At 53.9% G+C, this 12,279-nt stretch overlaps 4 protein-coding genes across 4 annotated transcripts; all 4 read right to left on the bottom strand.

Moving 5' to 3' along the window:
• Positions 1-391: 391 nt before the first annotated feature.
• On the bottom strand, positions 392-1,423 carry IUM83_14895 (Ribosomal RNA processing protein 1 B; the record flags this gene model as incomplete). The annotated part of the gene is made up of 1 exon (XM_067939670.1): positions 392-1,423. The coding sequence occupies one exon, from the start codon at positions 1,421-1,423 to the stop codon at positions 392-394; it is 1,032 nt and encodes a 343-aa protein (XP_067787883.1).
• Positions 1,424-5,274: 3,851 nt separating this feature from the next.
• Positions 5,275-6,436, bottom strand: IUM83_14894 (Pleiotropic regulator 1; the record flags this gene model as incomplete). Its single annotated transcript, XM_067939669.1, has 2 exons — positions 5,275-5,399; positions 5,560-6,436. 2 exons carry the CDS (start codon positions 6,434-6,436, stop codon positions 5,275-5,277), a joined length of 1,002 nt encoding a protein of 333 aa, XP_067787882.1.
• Positions 6,437-6,718: 282 nt separating this feature from the next.
• Positions 6,719-8,451, bottom strand: IUM83_14893 (Glycosyl transferase, family 1; the record flags this gene model as incomplete). The annotated part of the gene is made up of 2 exons (XM_067939668.1): positions 6,719-7,806; positions 7,872-8,451. The coding sequence occupies 2 exons, from the start codon at positions 8,449-8,451 to the stop codon at positions 6,719-6,721; spliced, it is 1,668 nt and encodes a 555-aa protein (XP_067787885.1).
• A 1,325-nt stretch (positions 8,452-9,776) lies between these two features.
• IUM83_14892 (uncharacterized protein) lies at positions 9,777-11,558 on the bottom strand (the record flags this gene model as incomplete). The annotated part of the gene is made up of 2 exons (XM_067939667.1): positions 9,777-10,900; positions 11,033-11,558. 2 exons carry the CDS (start codon positions 11,556-11,558, stop codon positions 9,777-9,779), a joined length of 1,650 nt encoding a protein of 549 aa, XP_067787862.1.
• Positions 11,559-12,279: the final 721 nt, after the last annotated feature.

Raw genomic sequence — 12,279 nt, 5'->3', positions numbered from 1 at the left:
TCGTGAACTTTTTATTCATTCACCGAGGTGTTGGTGCGCGAGGCAGCTTGAATTTCCTCCAGCGGCGGCGCAAGCATCGCGTCGCATTATCCAACCTTGCTGGCTGTCGCGAGTGCTGTCACAGCAGTATCGTGGTGCTGCCGTCATTTGCTCGCGCTTGTCGGGTTTGGTGTTGCTCTTCCGCACCCTATCGACATCTGCATCCCACCAGCTTGTCTGTGTTGCAGTCTACTCTTCAACTTGACCTACACTTTGTCAATCGTGATATGCGTGAGTGACCAAAGGGATCACATTGAACACCTCGTGTCTCTCTGGCGCATAACCACCTAGCGTAGAAGTAGGGAGTAGACCCGGTTGCGGCGTTGGCGGCATCAAAACATGACCGGGAGACTTAGCGATGCTGGTTCGGTTTGTTTGCGTACAAGCTGGCCATTACGGCCACGAACTCGTCAAAGTCCAGCGTGGCGTCCTTGTCGCGGTCGAACTCGCTGTAGATCTGCTCCACGTCCTCGCGCGTGAGACCGCTAGAAACCACAGGCTCGGAGGATCGGCCGCCTGCTTTGTGCTCTCGAGTCATGACGGCCGCCATGACATCGTCGTCATCCACTCGCAGCGCTTCCATGATCTCCTGGATGCTGACGCCGCCGTCACCGTTGTGGTCGAACACGCGAAAGATGGCCGTCAGCTCGCTCCGGTGCTCCGGTAGCAACTTACCGCCCGGGTTGGCGAACGGGTTGCGTGTCGGCGATAACGACTTGGCACTGCCCGAAGTGGCCCCAAAGAGGAAGGATCGGACACTGCCTACTTTCGCGAGCTGTATCATACCATCAATCTGTTGCTTCGAGGCGTAGTGGAAACAGGTGGCTAGAAGCTCACGCAACGAGACCTCACCGTCGCCATTTGAGTCGATGGTCTGGAAGATGGCGGCCAAATTGTGGTAACCCAGCTCTTCAAACGTAGACTTGAATCGCTGCAGCTCCTCTAACGATATGTTCCCGGACCCGTCAACATCCATGGACCAAAAGAGGCGAATTACCGACATAACCTCTTGCACGCTGTACATTCCAAATGTCTTCTTGGCATTAACCAGCTTCTTCGGTGAACCAGAACCCGCTTTGCCTTTGAGTTTCGGCGAGGACCTTTCTTTCGGCAAAGTTGTGGCATCTGGAGTGCTAACTTCTTCAGGGGCTTTGTGTTCATTCTCCACTTCATGCGCAGTCTGCAGGCCTTTGAATACGTTTCCGATGTTGGTGTTGATTTCACGCCGCTTTTGTTGCAAGTAGCTGTGCATACGTCGCTTTTGCTGCTTTTCATGTGCCAGCTGCCGCAGACGCCGCAGGTTCTGTCTGTGAGGCATCCGCTTATCATCGCGCATGGCCTCTTGCATGCGGTGCTTCGTGCCCTCGATGTGCTGGCGCAGCATTTCAGCCTCCGCTTCAACGGTATTCGTATCACTACATTCGTTTGGCGTTGGCGTATTATCTGCAGGCATTGACTGTGACGGCAACAAAAGTTTGCTGCGAGCTACGATCGGAGCCGTTCCAGGTCTTGTGGAGTAGCGATGCTGGTCCTCCGCTCCGTAGTTGCAGTAGTCTTGCACTTTATCGATAATGCCATTGATTTCACGGAGCTTATTAAGAGGTCTCAGTGGTTGTTTGTCACCCTCGACTGCAGAATCATCAGGTACGGTTTTGTTGAGGTCTCGGTCCTTGTGCTGCTGCTGCTGTTGGCGGTGACGATGGAATTCCTCCATGAAAATCTCGTCCAGCGAACTTCGTCGCCGAGCCACACCTGCAGCTGTAGAACTGCCGGTGCTGAGCTTTCTAGCTGGGATAACGCTTGCGATTGAGTTCTCGGGTCCTGGGAGTTTCGACTCGGATGCGGACATCTGCAGTTGTTGCAGCGCGTTTTCATTCCGATGATGCAGTCCGACGTGCTTAGCACTGCTACTTGCTACCAGTGCTCGGGTGGGAGCTGTCTGAGGACGAACCGAAAGCACAGAAGCTGGGAAATGGCGTTTTAAGAACTCAGACGCCTCGAGCGATTCCCCACCCTCGTCAACGCGGTCAGAAGACGGCAGCCGACGAACTCCATGACGCGTTCGAACTTCCTCCATATTCGAATACATCTCGCGCGTTTTCCGGATCAATGTTGCGCGAGTGGTTGCTGCCTGCTGTGCAAGTTCATATTCTGCGTGAATTTGCTGCTGCAAATCCACGTCTCGGCTTCGGTTTGCGTTAATTGAGGCGGATGAAGTCGGACACGTAATGGAAAGCTCGTTTTCGAGATAAGCTTTGTCCATTTTGAGCTCTCCCGGTTCCAAGAACGTTGGCGGATCACTGGCTGCAGCTAAGGATTTACGGTCCTGATTTTCGCTGCGGAGGAGAGAGCCGACCTGGCCCAAACTTTGTAATCGCAATGACTGCCTCGGCGTTCGCACCTTCGGTGTCACTACTTTCGCCTTAGTCGGTAATAATGCCAGAGCTCGTAATGTCCCCGTCTTAGCTCGTGAATCCCTAAACTTCGCAATTTTTGTTGCGGTCGAGTTCGACTCAGCTAGTGCCTTCTTTATCTTGATCTCCTCCTCGAGCATCTTGATCTCGGGGTTCTTGCTGATTATGTGTTCTAGCAACATTGCGTTCACGTTGCGAAGCTCGTTCACATTTCGGCGACCAACGTGTTCAGCGTACAGGGTTTGACGTCTCAGTTCCATCTTTTCCGCGGGGGTTCGCTCCAGCTCTCGCAGCAATTCCCGCACTAAGACATCACGCTCTTTAGTCCGGGTAGCATTATCCTTTCGGAATCGCCACGGCCACGGTCCTTGATTTTCAGGGTCGAACAGCTTGCCAAGACACAAACCAGTCCAGTCCCAAACGAATACGCGCATGTCCAAACCGCACGTCACCACAATGTTTGGATGCCGACTTATTTCTAAGCTCGTGAGTCCATCAATGTGTGCTTGCCAACGTCGGATTAGCTTCACGTCTTGTGGGAAACTCTCGTGACAAGTGCTGCCTGGCCAGGACTTTGGTGCTATAGGGTTTAATGACGCGTTTGCTTGCATTAGGCTACGACCGCGAAATGACCGCTTCTTTGTCAGTGAAGAACTTGAGCCCTTGCTCATCAAGAACTCGGCAGCGGCCACAGCATTAACCACGGCTGCCTCTTTCACGTGAGCAGGTGACGGACTTTTGTGCTGAGAGGTTGGTTTTAAGCCGCTGCTGCCATTACTTGGCCCGGATCCAGGAGTACGTGGTATGCGGTTTTCTTGTCGACGCTTCGAGAGTTTCTTGAGGTCCATGTGCGTTGCACGGACATTCATGTGCTCCAAGTCATCGCCAAGAAGCATGGCCCCCCTCCAATCGCCCCCAGAAGTACCGTGGCTTACAGCGAGGCGGTGTTTGTCGCTTTGGTTTGGCAGACGTCTACCGTCCACTTCTGCCGCATCTTTCAAATAGTCACGATAAAACATCGATTTCGGTTGGTACCCGCGCCGCAAGTACTTGCATTTGATTTCGGGGATTTTTGCCAGTGATAACCTTCGCATCATGACGGACGGGTCCCAAATGCCCACACAACCTCGTTCGTCCCCCACAAACAACACGTACCGATCGCTTTCATCGTCGAAAACCACTTTCAAGCACGTTACAGCGGATGAAGTCTCCATGGGTGACTTTACTGGGGCTGGTATACTTGAGGAATCGGCCGCCTGTGCCATCACTGGCACAGATGTCAACGCATTTTTGCGAAACATTTTCGTGTTCAACAGCATTTTGCGCGCAGCAAACTCAGCCACTTCGGTGATGGAATCAGCACTGTCGGATTTGAAGGATACCTCTCCTGATTTGCCGTCGTCACTGTCTCCGCCACCATCAGCTTCATCTTCCTCATTGTCACTGTAGCTCTCGGGGATAGCGGACTTCTTTCGCGTTCGACGTCGTGATTTTGAATTCCCATGATCATTGGGGAACGCATGCAATAATTTGCCTGTGTAGGCTTGCAAGAGTGGTGTTACAGCGAAGAAATAAACGCCGCCCTTGGAGTCAGCACCGAGAAGAATGGGGAATTCCTCCCAAAACTGTAGAACATGCATGCTCAATGTGTGGCCGTCTTTATCAGGTGCAGTGGAGAAGCTGGAATTGTCTCCATCCTGACCATAGCGGCAGTTGCCAAGAAAGACAAGTGTCTCGAAGTCCCAAAGCGAGATGTTCATTCCCTCCGGGTCAGCAGCTACAGTAGCAATCATTGAAGCGTGAAAACTATACGCGCTCGTGGAAATTCCGCCAGGTATGTTGATGAGTCGGCGCAGCACACCAATTCCTTTTGAGGAATCCTGATCGGAATTGTCATCGATGACGACGATGGCGTTAGTGCCTGCGTCCACCAGAACAATGAGTTTATTCTCAGAGCAGTAGTGCAAGCCCACAACAGCGCAAGTGGATGCGGAATTCATTACTGGTGCTTTGTTTACTGCAGAAATCCTCCGTTGAATACGTGCTTTGGATAGAAATGACTCTTGGCACTGACGCATCTGCACAAAGTTTTGGCAATTGAAGACTCCAAGTGCCCCCAGTTCCGTCACCACTACAAGTTTCCGACATTTTTCATCGTGTGTACAAGTCAGCAGTTCCGTAGTAGGTTCGTTGTGGTTTGACTGACTTGACGATCTTGATGGAGCAATGGCTGGGTCCGAAGGAGCTGTTAATGTGGCAGACGAATTCGTAGAAGACATTCCACCGGCATCTTTTTTCTCAGTTGCACCTGCAGGTTTGGCGCTGATACTTCCAACATGCGTGAACTCTTCGCTGCAGGAACCTGTCTCGCCATCCCAAAGACTGCAAACAGAGCCAGCGACTACAACGAACTTATTGGCGGAATAGTGATAGAACGCTCGAAGCGGGACCTCGTCAAACTGCTGCACGCGAACACTGCGGAGGTGTTGCAGTGTACAGCCCCCAGATGTAACTACCCACAGATCACGACTATAAGGGTGCATGCTTACGAAAGACAGTGTTTCCACGCGTGCTGACGGCATTCCCAAATCGACGGATTCAAGTTGTACAGCGTGTGAAGTGCTAGAAACGGACGAACTTGAATCGCCTCGGGTGATGTCCCAAACTTTAAAAACACCCAGACAATCCGCGGTGATGGCTCGCTCTGTCTGAAAAAGCGCGAGTTGGATACCAACAAGTGGAGCGCGGTGCCCTGATAGTTTGAGAGCTACTTGACGCGAGCTTAAGTCCCAAGCGAGCGCTTCAAACTCAAATCCAGCGCTCAGCAGCAGATCGTGATGTGTCGAATAGCAAAGCTGTCGAACACCGCGCTCGTGGCCGACAAGAGTACCACGCGATCTTCCATCAGTAATATCCCATAGCTGAATGCTGTGTCGGAGATCACAACTGACAAGCAGGTCATGTGATGGAATTTCAAGCGCGTCCAACACGAGATCAGTGTGGCCTGAAAGCCGTCGCCACAAAATCTTGGTTTCTGCGTCAATGACTTTCCAAATGTTTACGACAAAATCGTTCCCAGAGCCTAGAAGCAGTGCTGACGACTCACAGAACCGTAGCATGAGCTGCGCCGTGGTAGTCGTGAGCCCAAAATTCTTCAACAACACGAATTCTTTGGCAGTCCTCAAGCTTGCATTAGAGGTAAACCGCGATTCGCTCATATCATAAAATGAAATGGTAAAGTCCGTCGTGCTGATGGCCAACCACTGGAAACGATGAACAAAGACAGCATCCAAAACCGAAACACTCGAAGCTGAAGGAGGCGCTGCAGTTGTCGGGGCCACAAATGTTACTCCATCGCCCACGAGAAATACATCGCTGATCGGTAATCCGGAGTTCCCAGTCGCTGTCGTCGCAGCGCCTCCATTCGCCTGGGCCTGCTTCTCGCTCGATACATTCACCTCAGTCACAAACTTGCCGTCACTCATGAAAACCTTGACGGACCGAGCGGTGTTCTCCACTACAAGGAACATACGAAACTCAGACGACCACTTGAGCTTCTCTATCCCCGTACTGAGTGGGTTACCCGCTGTGCTCGCAGTTGTGGGTCCGTGCGAGTTCGAATTGGGCATTGGCGCTGATGCTGTTGTCGTTTTGAGGGCTTTCTTCGTGTCTCGTTCATATCGATGCTTGAGAGAGGCGATTTGAGTTCGTGTCGCCACCATCCCGGCATCGACGCAAAACCCCGTGAATTCGTCGAACTCCATGACGCCGTCACCGTTGATATCAATGTCTTCAAACAGGTCCACGAGCGCACTTACACTAGCAGCCTTCTCCGCCGCCGTCTTCGGACGAGGCAGTCCGGGTAGTACGATCTCCACAAAATCTAGCAACGGCAAGCCACCACCCAACCTCTTCTCGCGCTCACGGAACGCGTTCGCGATGGCTGAGAAGCCAGCGCCCTTGAGACGCATCATAATGTCCATCGTGATCGTGCCAAGGTCGATCTCCCGCCCACGAATTCAAACAACGCGATCGATTCGGTGGCGACGGTCGGGTCAACAACCGTCGGTAATGGAAATAGCGGTCTCTTACCACACCGGTGTTTGCTGAAGCCTGGGCAAATTCACAGTTTAAACATACTAACACGCTGTACGAGCAAGGTTCATTTGAAAATACTAGCAAGATATAGATCGTCTTCAAAGCAAGGCGAGTAAATCCTTGCTTTGGCTTGTGGTGAGATTTCCTACTCTTTGGTTTCACGACGACTAGAATCTTCGAGCCCCATCCAGGATTTTGCCGCGGAGACTGGGATGGCTCATGGCCCGTGAGAAGGTCCGCAACTCTTTCATCTTGTGTGCGAAGAAGACCGTGTCGAAGTAGTACTGCTGGAGTGCTCTGTTCGCGCTCTGTTCGCGCTCCTCAGCAGTCGAGCTCTTCAAAATGTCGGTCACGGTGTTGCAGACATCATCTCTCTCAAAGTTGGCAACGAGTCCGGATACGTTGCGCAGTGCGTGTTCCTTGGTGGAGACGCCGCCCATAAACTGCTCCCCGTAGGCGCCAGTTCTAGCTCGGACAAGCGCGCCCGACGAATGTGTGATCAATTCATTCATCGGTGCAGCGTCCGTCGTGATAATGAAAGCGTTCGACGACCGCGCCTGGTTAATGTAATGCCCGTAGCCCTCCATCATACTCGGACACAAGAAATACCGACCCTGGGCGATCACGCGCCCAAACGCCTCGGCGGATAAACCGCCTGTGTGTAGACGAACATTGCCGCTGTTCTTGATCCGCTCCTCGTAGTCACTAAACCCACCATCATAGAGCTCTTGGTCCATGTAGAAGTCCAGCGGTGGGAAGTCTGGTTGCGAAAGCCAGCAATCCAGTACTTGTCTTGTTCCCTTTTGAATACTTTTGCCTGCTGTATGCAAGAAAGACACGTCCGAGAAATTCTTTGCTGCTAATTCTGCTGCTTGACTCGCGCTTAGTAGACTGTTGGTGGTCAACGCCAAGTTGGTTGTCGTGTGACGCGTGTACACCACGCGCGTACCTCGAGGATTTCCTTCTTGCTGGAACCATTTCCTCAGGTTCCGAGCACACAAAGCCGTCTTGCACAAAACGACATCGGCGCGCCAATAATGTACGCTCTCGAGCTCGTACATTTCAATGTTTGGCATGAGGTAGAAGGGCTTGGTTGCAGGCCACTCGGGTGCATCTGGCACCCCCTCCCAGTAGTGGTTGAAGAAGATCATAGGCGTGTTTGGGCACAGGTCGTGGTATGAGACCGAACGCTTGTGTTCCACGTCGTTGAACTTGACTTCCAGCGCCCATTTTGGCAGCATCCTCGATTCCAGAACTATAACGCATAGATAGCAAACGTAAGAAAGTAGACGTCAACCACGATACGTAATATCGACATACATTTGGTGTAGGCAGCCGCATCTTCACAATAGCCGTAGGACCGCAAGTGGTCAGGCAGTAGAATATCCACATCGGGGCATTTCCGCAGCTTCTCGAGTAAATTCGGGTCACTGCGATTTACCAACTCGTTGAGCTCGTCACTTTCACTTTGCCCGATGCGTCCAAAGGTCCACGGGATTATACTCTTCTTGTGCTTGACGCAGCCGCGATGCAGAGCGCTTTCGTGAAGGATGTCGCTCGAACTGATATGCTCACTCCAGTCCGTCTTGAATACTGCTTCCGGGTAGAACGTGGCGTTGAATAGTTGGGACTCCTCGACAGTCTCGAGCACTGGAGAAACCTCTTCAGCAGCGTCCAGGATGCACTGGACTTGACTAACTGTAGTGAGATCCGTAGCTACGAGAGAGAGCTCCGCCGAGATCGTCCATAGCGTCAAGGCCAGGGGAGCGCACAGTAGTAGTGGTAGCACCAAAGGTGGAGAGGGTCGTGTCTTGCTCTCACTCAGTCGCGTGTTCTTACGGAGGCTTGGCGGTAAGACGGCATCGAAGACTTCCCGCGGAGCCACCACAGACGTTCTCATGTCGGTAGCACCGGTAAGTAGGAAACTGCGCCATGCAACATCGATATCCCACGTCTTTTTCAGCCGAGAGGACGAACCCGGTACTAACCGCCAGGAAACGGATTCCGCTGAACCGCGACATCGCCTTTCGTGAGGTTTCATAAATCTTGCGGTTGAGCTCGACCTGAAGATTAATGAACTGGTTCAACAACTTGTACACCACCAACTGCAGAGCTTAACGCCAGCGACAGGCTTGGACGTTGCTGTCTTATCGATGTTAGATGATACCGTCTATCGTCCTCTCCATACCACATAGCGCCTCACTGCGGCGCTGGAGTTATGCTAGCGTATCGTACTCAGGCCGTCAGAATATGCACCAAATGGGCCAAATGGACGATCGCGCTGTTGACGTAGGGACCATGCGCTGCACAAGAAGTCCCGACCTTGCGTAATATGGTTATCAGGAGACAAACGTCCGACCAGTGTGCACGCGGACGTTGGTGTTGTTGCTGATCCGATCGCTATAGTCGCTGTACGCTTCGTTGTACAAACTTCATCAACGTAAAAGTCTAGTTTCGGAAAGTCAGACCAGTAGGGCCAAACATCCTGGACCTACATTACTCCCTCCAGGATGCTCGAGCCTGCCGTTTGCAAGAACTTCACGTCGGCGAAGTTTTTCTCCTCGCCTCACTCCCACTCAAAAAAGACCATGCGTCATTGGCGCCACATTCGACGTCATGTGAAGCGTGTTCACCAGGAGGATTTCGTTCGGGTTGCCTTCGTGCAGGAATCACTTCCTCAAGTACTTTGCGCTCGCCGCTGTCGTGCACAGGATGGCATGAGATAGTGCTTGCCCTCGAGATTCAAGCGGTTTGGCCGCGCATTTGCCAGGAAATGGTTGGGGGGAGTACCAGCGTGTTTGGAGAAAAGTCGTGATAGGAGACCGAGCGATTGCGCGCTTTGTCCTCAAACTTAACTTCACGAGATCGCACGGTCCTTGTGCTCGACGCACGCTTGATGCAGAGCTACTTTACGTAGCAGATGCGTCTCACCGATGCGGCGCCTCCAGTCCGCTCGAATACTGCGCCAGGTTACAAAGCAGGCAGAGACTCCTCCTCCTCACGTTGGAGCATTAGATCGCGGATGGATACGAAATGCAGACGCTATGTCGTGTCACCGTAGACCACTTCGAGTAGTTCGGTCAATCAAGTTTTCATAGCGGACTTGGCGACAACGTGCAAGTATCTCCTTTATTCATTCAGGGGCCCCCAAAACTGCGTGTCTTCAGCCACGCCACACGTCGTCGCGTAACTCAGCTATCTATCGGCCTGTGCATGTCTGTCGACTCACTGCTTCTCCGCAGGTTGTGGTGAGGTTTTCACTTCGTCGTCGTGCCGCCTCAAAGTCCCGTGCGAGCGACCAAGGTGGCTATGTGCGCGCGCAAAGTCGCGGAGCTCCTGCATCTTCTGCGCGAAGAAGACCGTATCGAAGTAATACTGTTGCAGCGCTTTGTCGGCGCGCTTGGCGCGCTCTTCGGGTGTCGTGGTCTTCAGCATATTCACCACGGCATCGCACACAGCCCGGCCGCTAAAGTCAGCGACGAAACCCGGGACGCCGCGCAGGGCGTGCTCCTTCTTGGACTTGCCGCCTAAGAATTGGCCGTTATGGGCGATCGCTCTCGCTCTGATCAGCGCGCCAGATGACGGCGTGATCAGCTCGTTCATCGGCGCGACGTCGGTGGTGATGATGAAAGCGCGAGACGATCGCGCCTGGTTGATGTAGTGGCCGTAGCCCTCTTGCAAACTCGGACACATGAAGAACGTCGCATCGGTGATAAGCCGGCCGAAGGCTGCAGGCTCCAGCCGTCCTGTATGCAGGTGAATATTGGTGCTCTTGTCTATCCGATGCGCATACTTCGCTGCAAACGCCCCATCGAACAAATCTTTAGCCATGTGCAGCTCCAGCGGCGGTAGATCAGAGCGAGCCAGCCAGCAGTCCAGCACCTGCCGCGTGCCCTTCTGGATGCTGGTGCCTGCCGTGTGCAGGAACGTCACGTCCGTGAAGTTCTTCTCGGGCCTCGCTTCCGCTTCACTTGCACTCAGCTGGCTCTTGAACGTCAGCGCCAAGTTGGACGTCGTGTGGCGCGTGTACAGCACCCTCGTGCCCCTCGGGTTGCCCTCCTGGCGGAACCACTTCCTCAGGTACCTCGAGCACAGCGCCGTCTTGCACAGAATGACGTCCGCCCGCCAGTAGTGCTCGCTCTCGAGCTCGTACATCTCCACATTGGGCATCAAATACAGCGGCTTGGCCGCGGGCCAGTCCGGCGCGTCGGGCAGCTCCTCCCAGTAGTGGTTGAAGAAGATCATGGGCGTGTTTGGACACAAGTCGTGGTACGTGACCGTGCGGTTCCTGGCCTCGTCGTGGAACTTGTGCTCCAGCACCCATCGCGGCAGCATGCGCGACTCCAAAACTGCACAAATCAATAATAATAATACAAATTAAAAAAATTAAAAACATCAGCAACATAACAAAAATAAAAACATCAGCAACATAACAAAAATAAAAAAAGAAAGCAAAAAACAAAAAAAAAAACTTGGCGTACATTTCGTGTACGCGGCGGCGTCCTCGCAGTAGCCGAAGGAGCGCAGGCCCTCGGGCAGGAACACGTCGACGTCGGGGCACTGGCGCAGCTTGTCCAGCAGCTGCGGGTCGCTCTCGTTCAGCAGCTGCGCGCCGTCCTGCGCCGCGTCCTGGCCGAAGCGCCACGAGATGACGCTCTGCTTGTGCCGCACGCAGCCGCGGTGCAGCGCCGCCTCGTGCAGGATGTCGCTGTCCTTGACGCGCCGGCCCCAGTCCGTGGCGAACACCGCGTCCGGGTAGAAGGCGTCGGTGCCCGCGGGCGGCGCCTTGTCCGCGTCCTCGGCGGCGGCCGCCGCGTCCAGCAGGTGCAGCACGTCGCGGTACTCCTCCAGGTCGGCGCCGGGCGCGTCGGGCGTCACGAACGCCAGCTCCAGGGCCAGCGCGCCCAGCACCACCACGACCAGAGCGCCCAGCAGCAGCAGCAGCGAGCGGTGGCGCGGCGCGCCCACGCTGCCCGAGCGCGCGCGGGTCGCAGCAGCAGCAGCCATAGGCGGTTGTGCTACAGTTGAGTTGTATGGCGGACGGAATCAGAGGTTGGGAGGCGGAATCAGAAAGGATGGGCGTGAGTCACATGGGTACCACACTGGTACATGTACAGGCTGTACTCCAGCCACAGGATACGGAGCTGCGGGCTCCGGATGGAGGCACAGACCAGACGGCGAGGAGTGTCGGCACGTGTGCCGGTACGGAGCGGTGCGAGTTGGTGCATTCGTCGGGGATATTAATGGCAACAGCCAGTTTTCAGCACGGAACTGGCGACGCGTGTGCATTGTGGCGCCATCGCGTCGCCATTTACGGACATGGTGCTGAGAACGAGGCGCTGAAACGCCGGACAAGTTTGTTGGCTGAGTTTGTAGTCAAGTTCGTTGGTTTCGGTGAAAACTGAAGCAGGTCTGGTCGTCGAGACGACGGGAAGGGGCACGGATCGAGGGCGCACGGAGCAAGTCGCATCGATTGAGGTGAGATTCCAAGCCCGAGATTATCGAACAGCTCCGCAGTGACCTCGGCGAGGTGACCAGCCCCCGTACGAATACACTACAGTATTCGAGGACTTCGAGCACGAAAGGCATGCTCAACTCGACCAACGTGTACAAGTATCAGCCGGGAAATCCTACGATTTAGCTGCGATGTGCGCACGACATGTCGCTCTAAAAAATCTCTACCTGGAAATTGTCAGAAGTTGGTACTACTCCCGTTATAGGGTACAAA

This window comes from Phytophthora cinnamomi (genome assembly GCF_018691715.1).
Source record: "Phytophthora cinnamomi strain GKB4 chromosome Unknown Contig56, whole genome shotgun sequence".
Taxonomy (NCBI): domain Eukaryota; phylum Oomycota; class Peronosporomycetes; order Peronosporales; family Peronosporaceae; genus Phytophthora; species Phytophthora cinnamomi.
The sequence above is the reverse complement of the archived record's forward strand: the minus strand, read 5'-3'. Positions and strand labels throughout refer to the sequence as shown.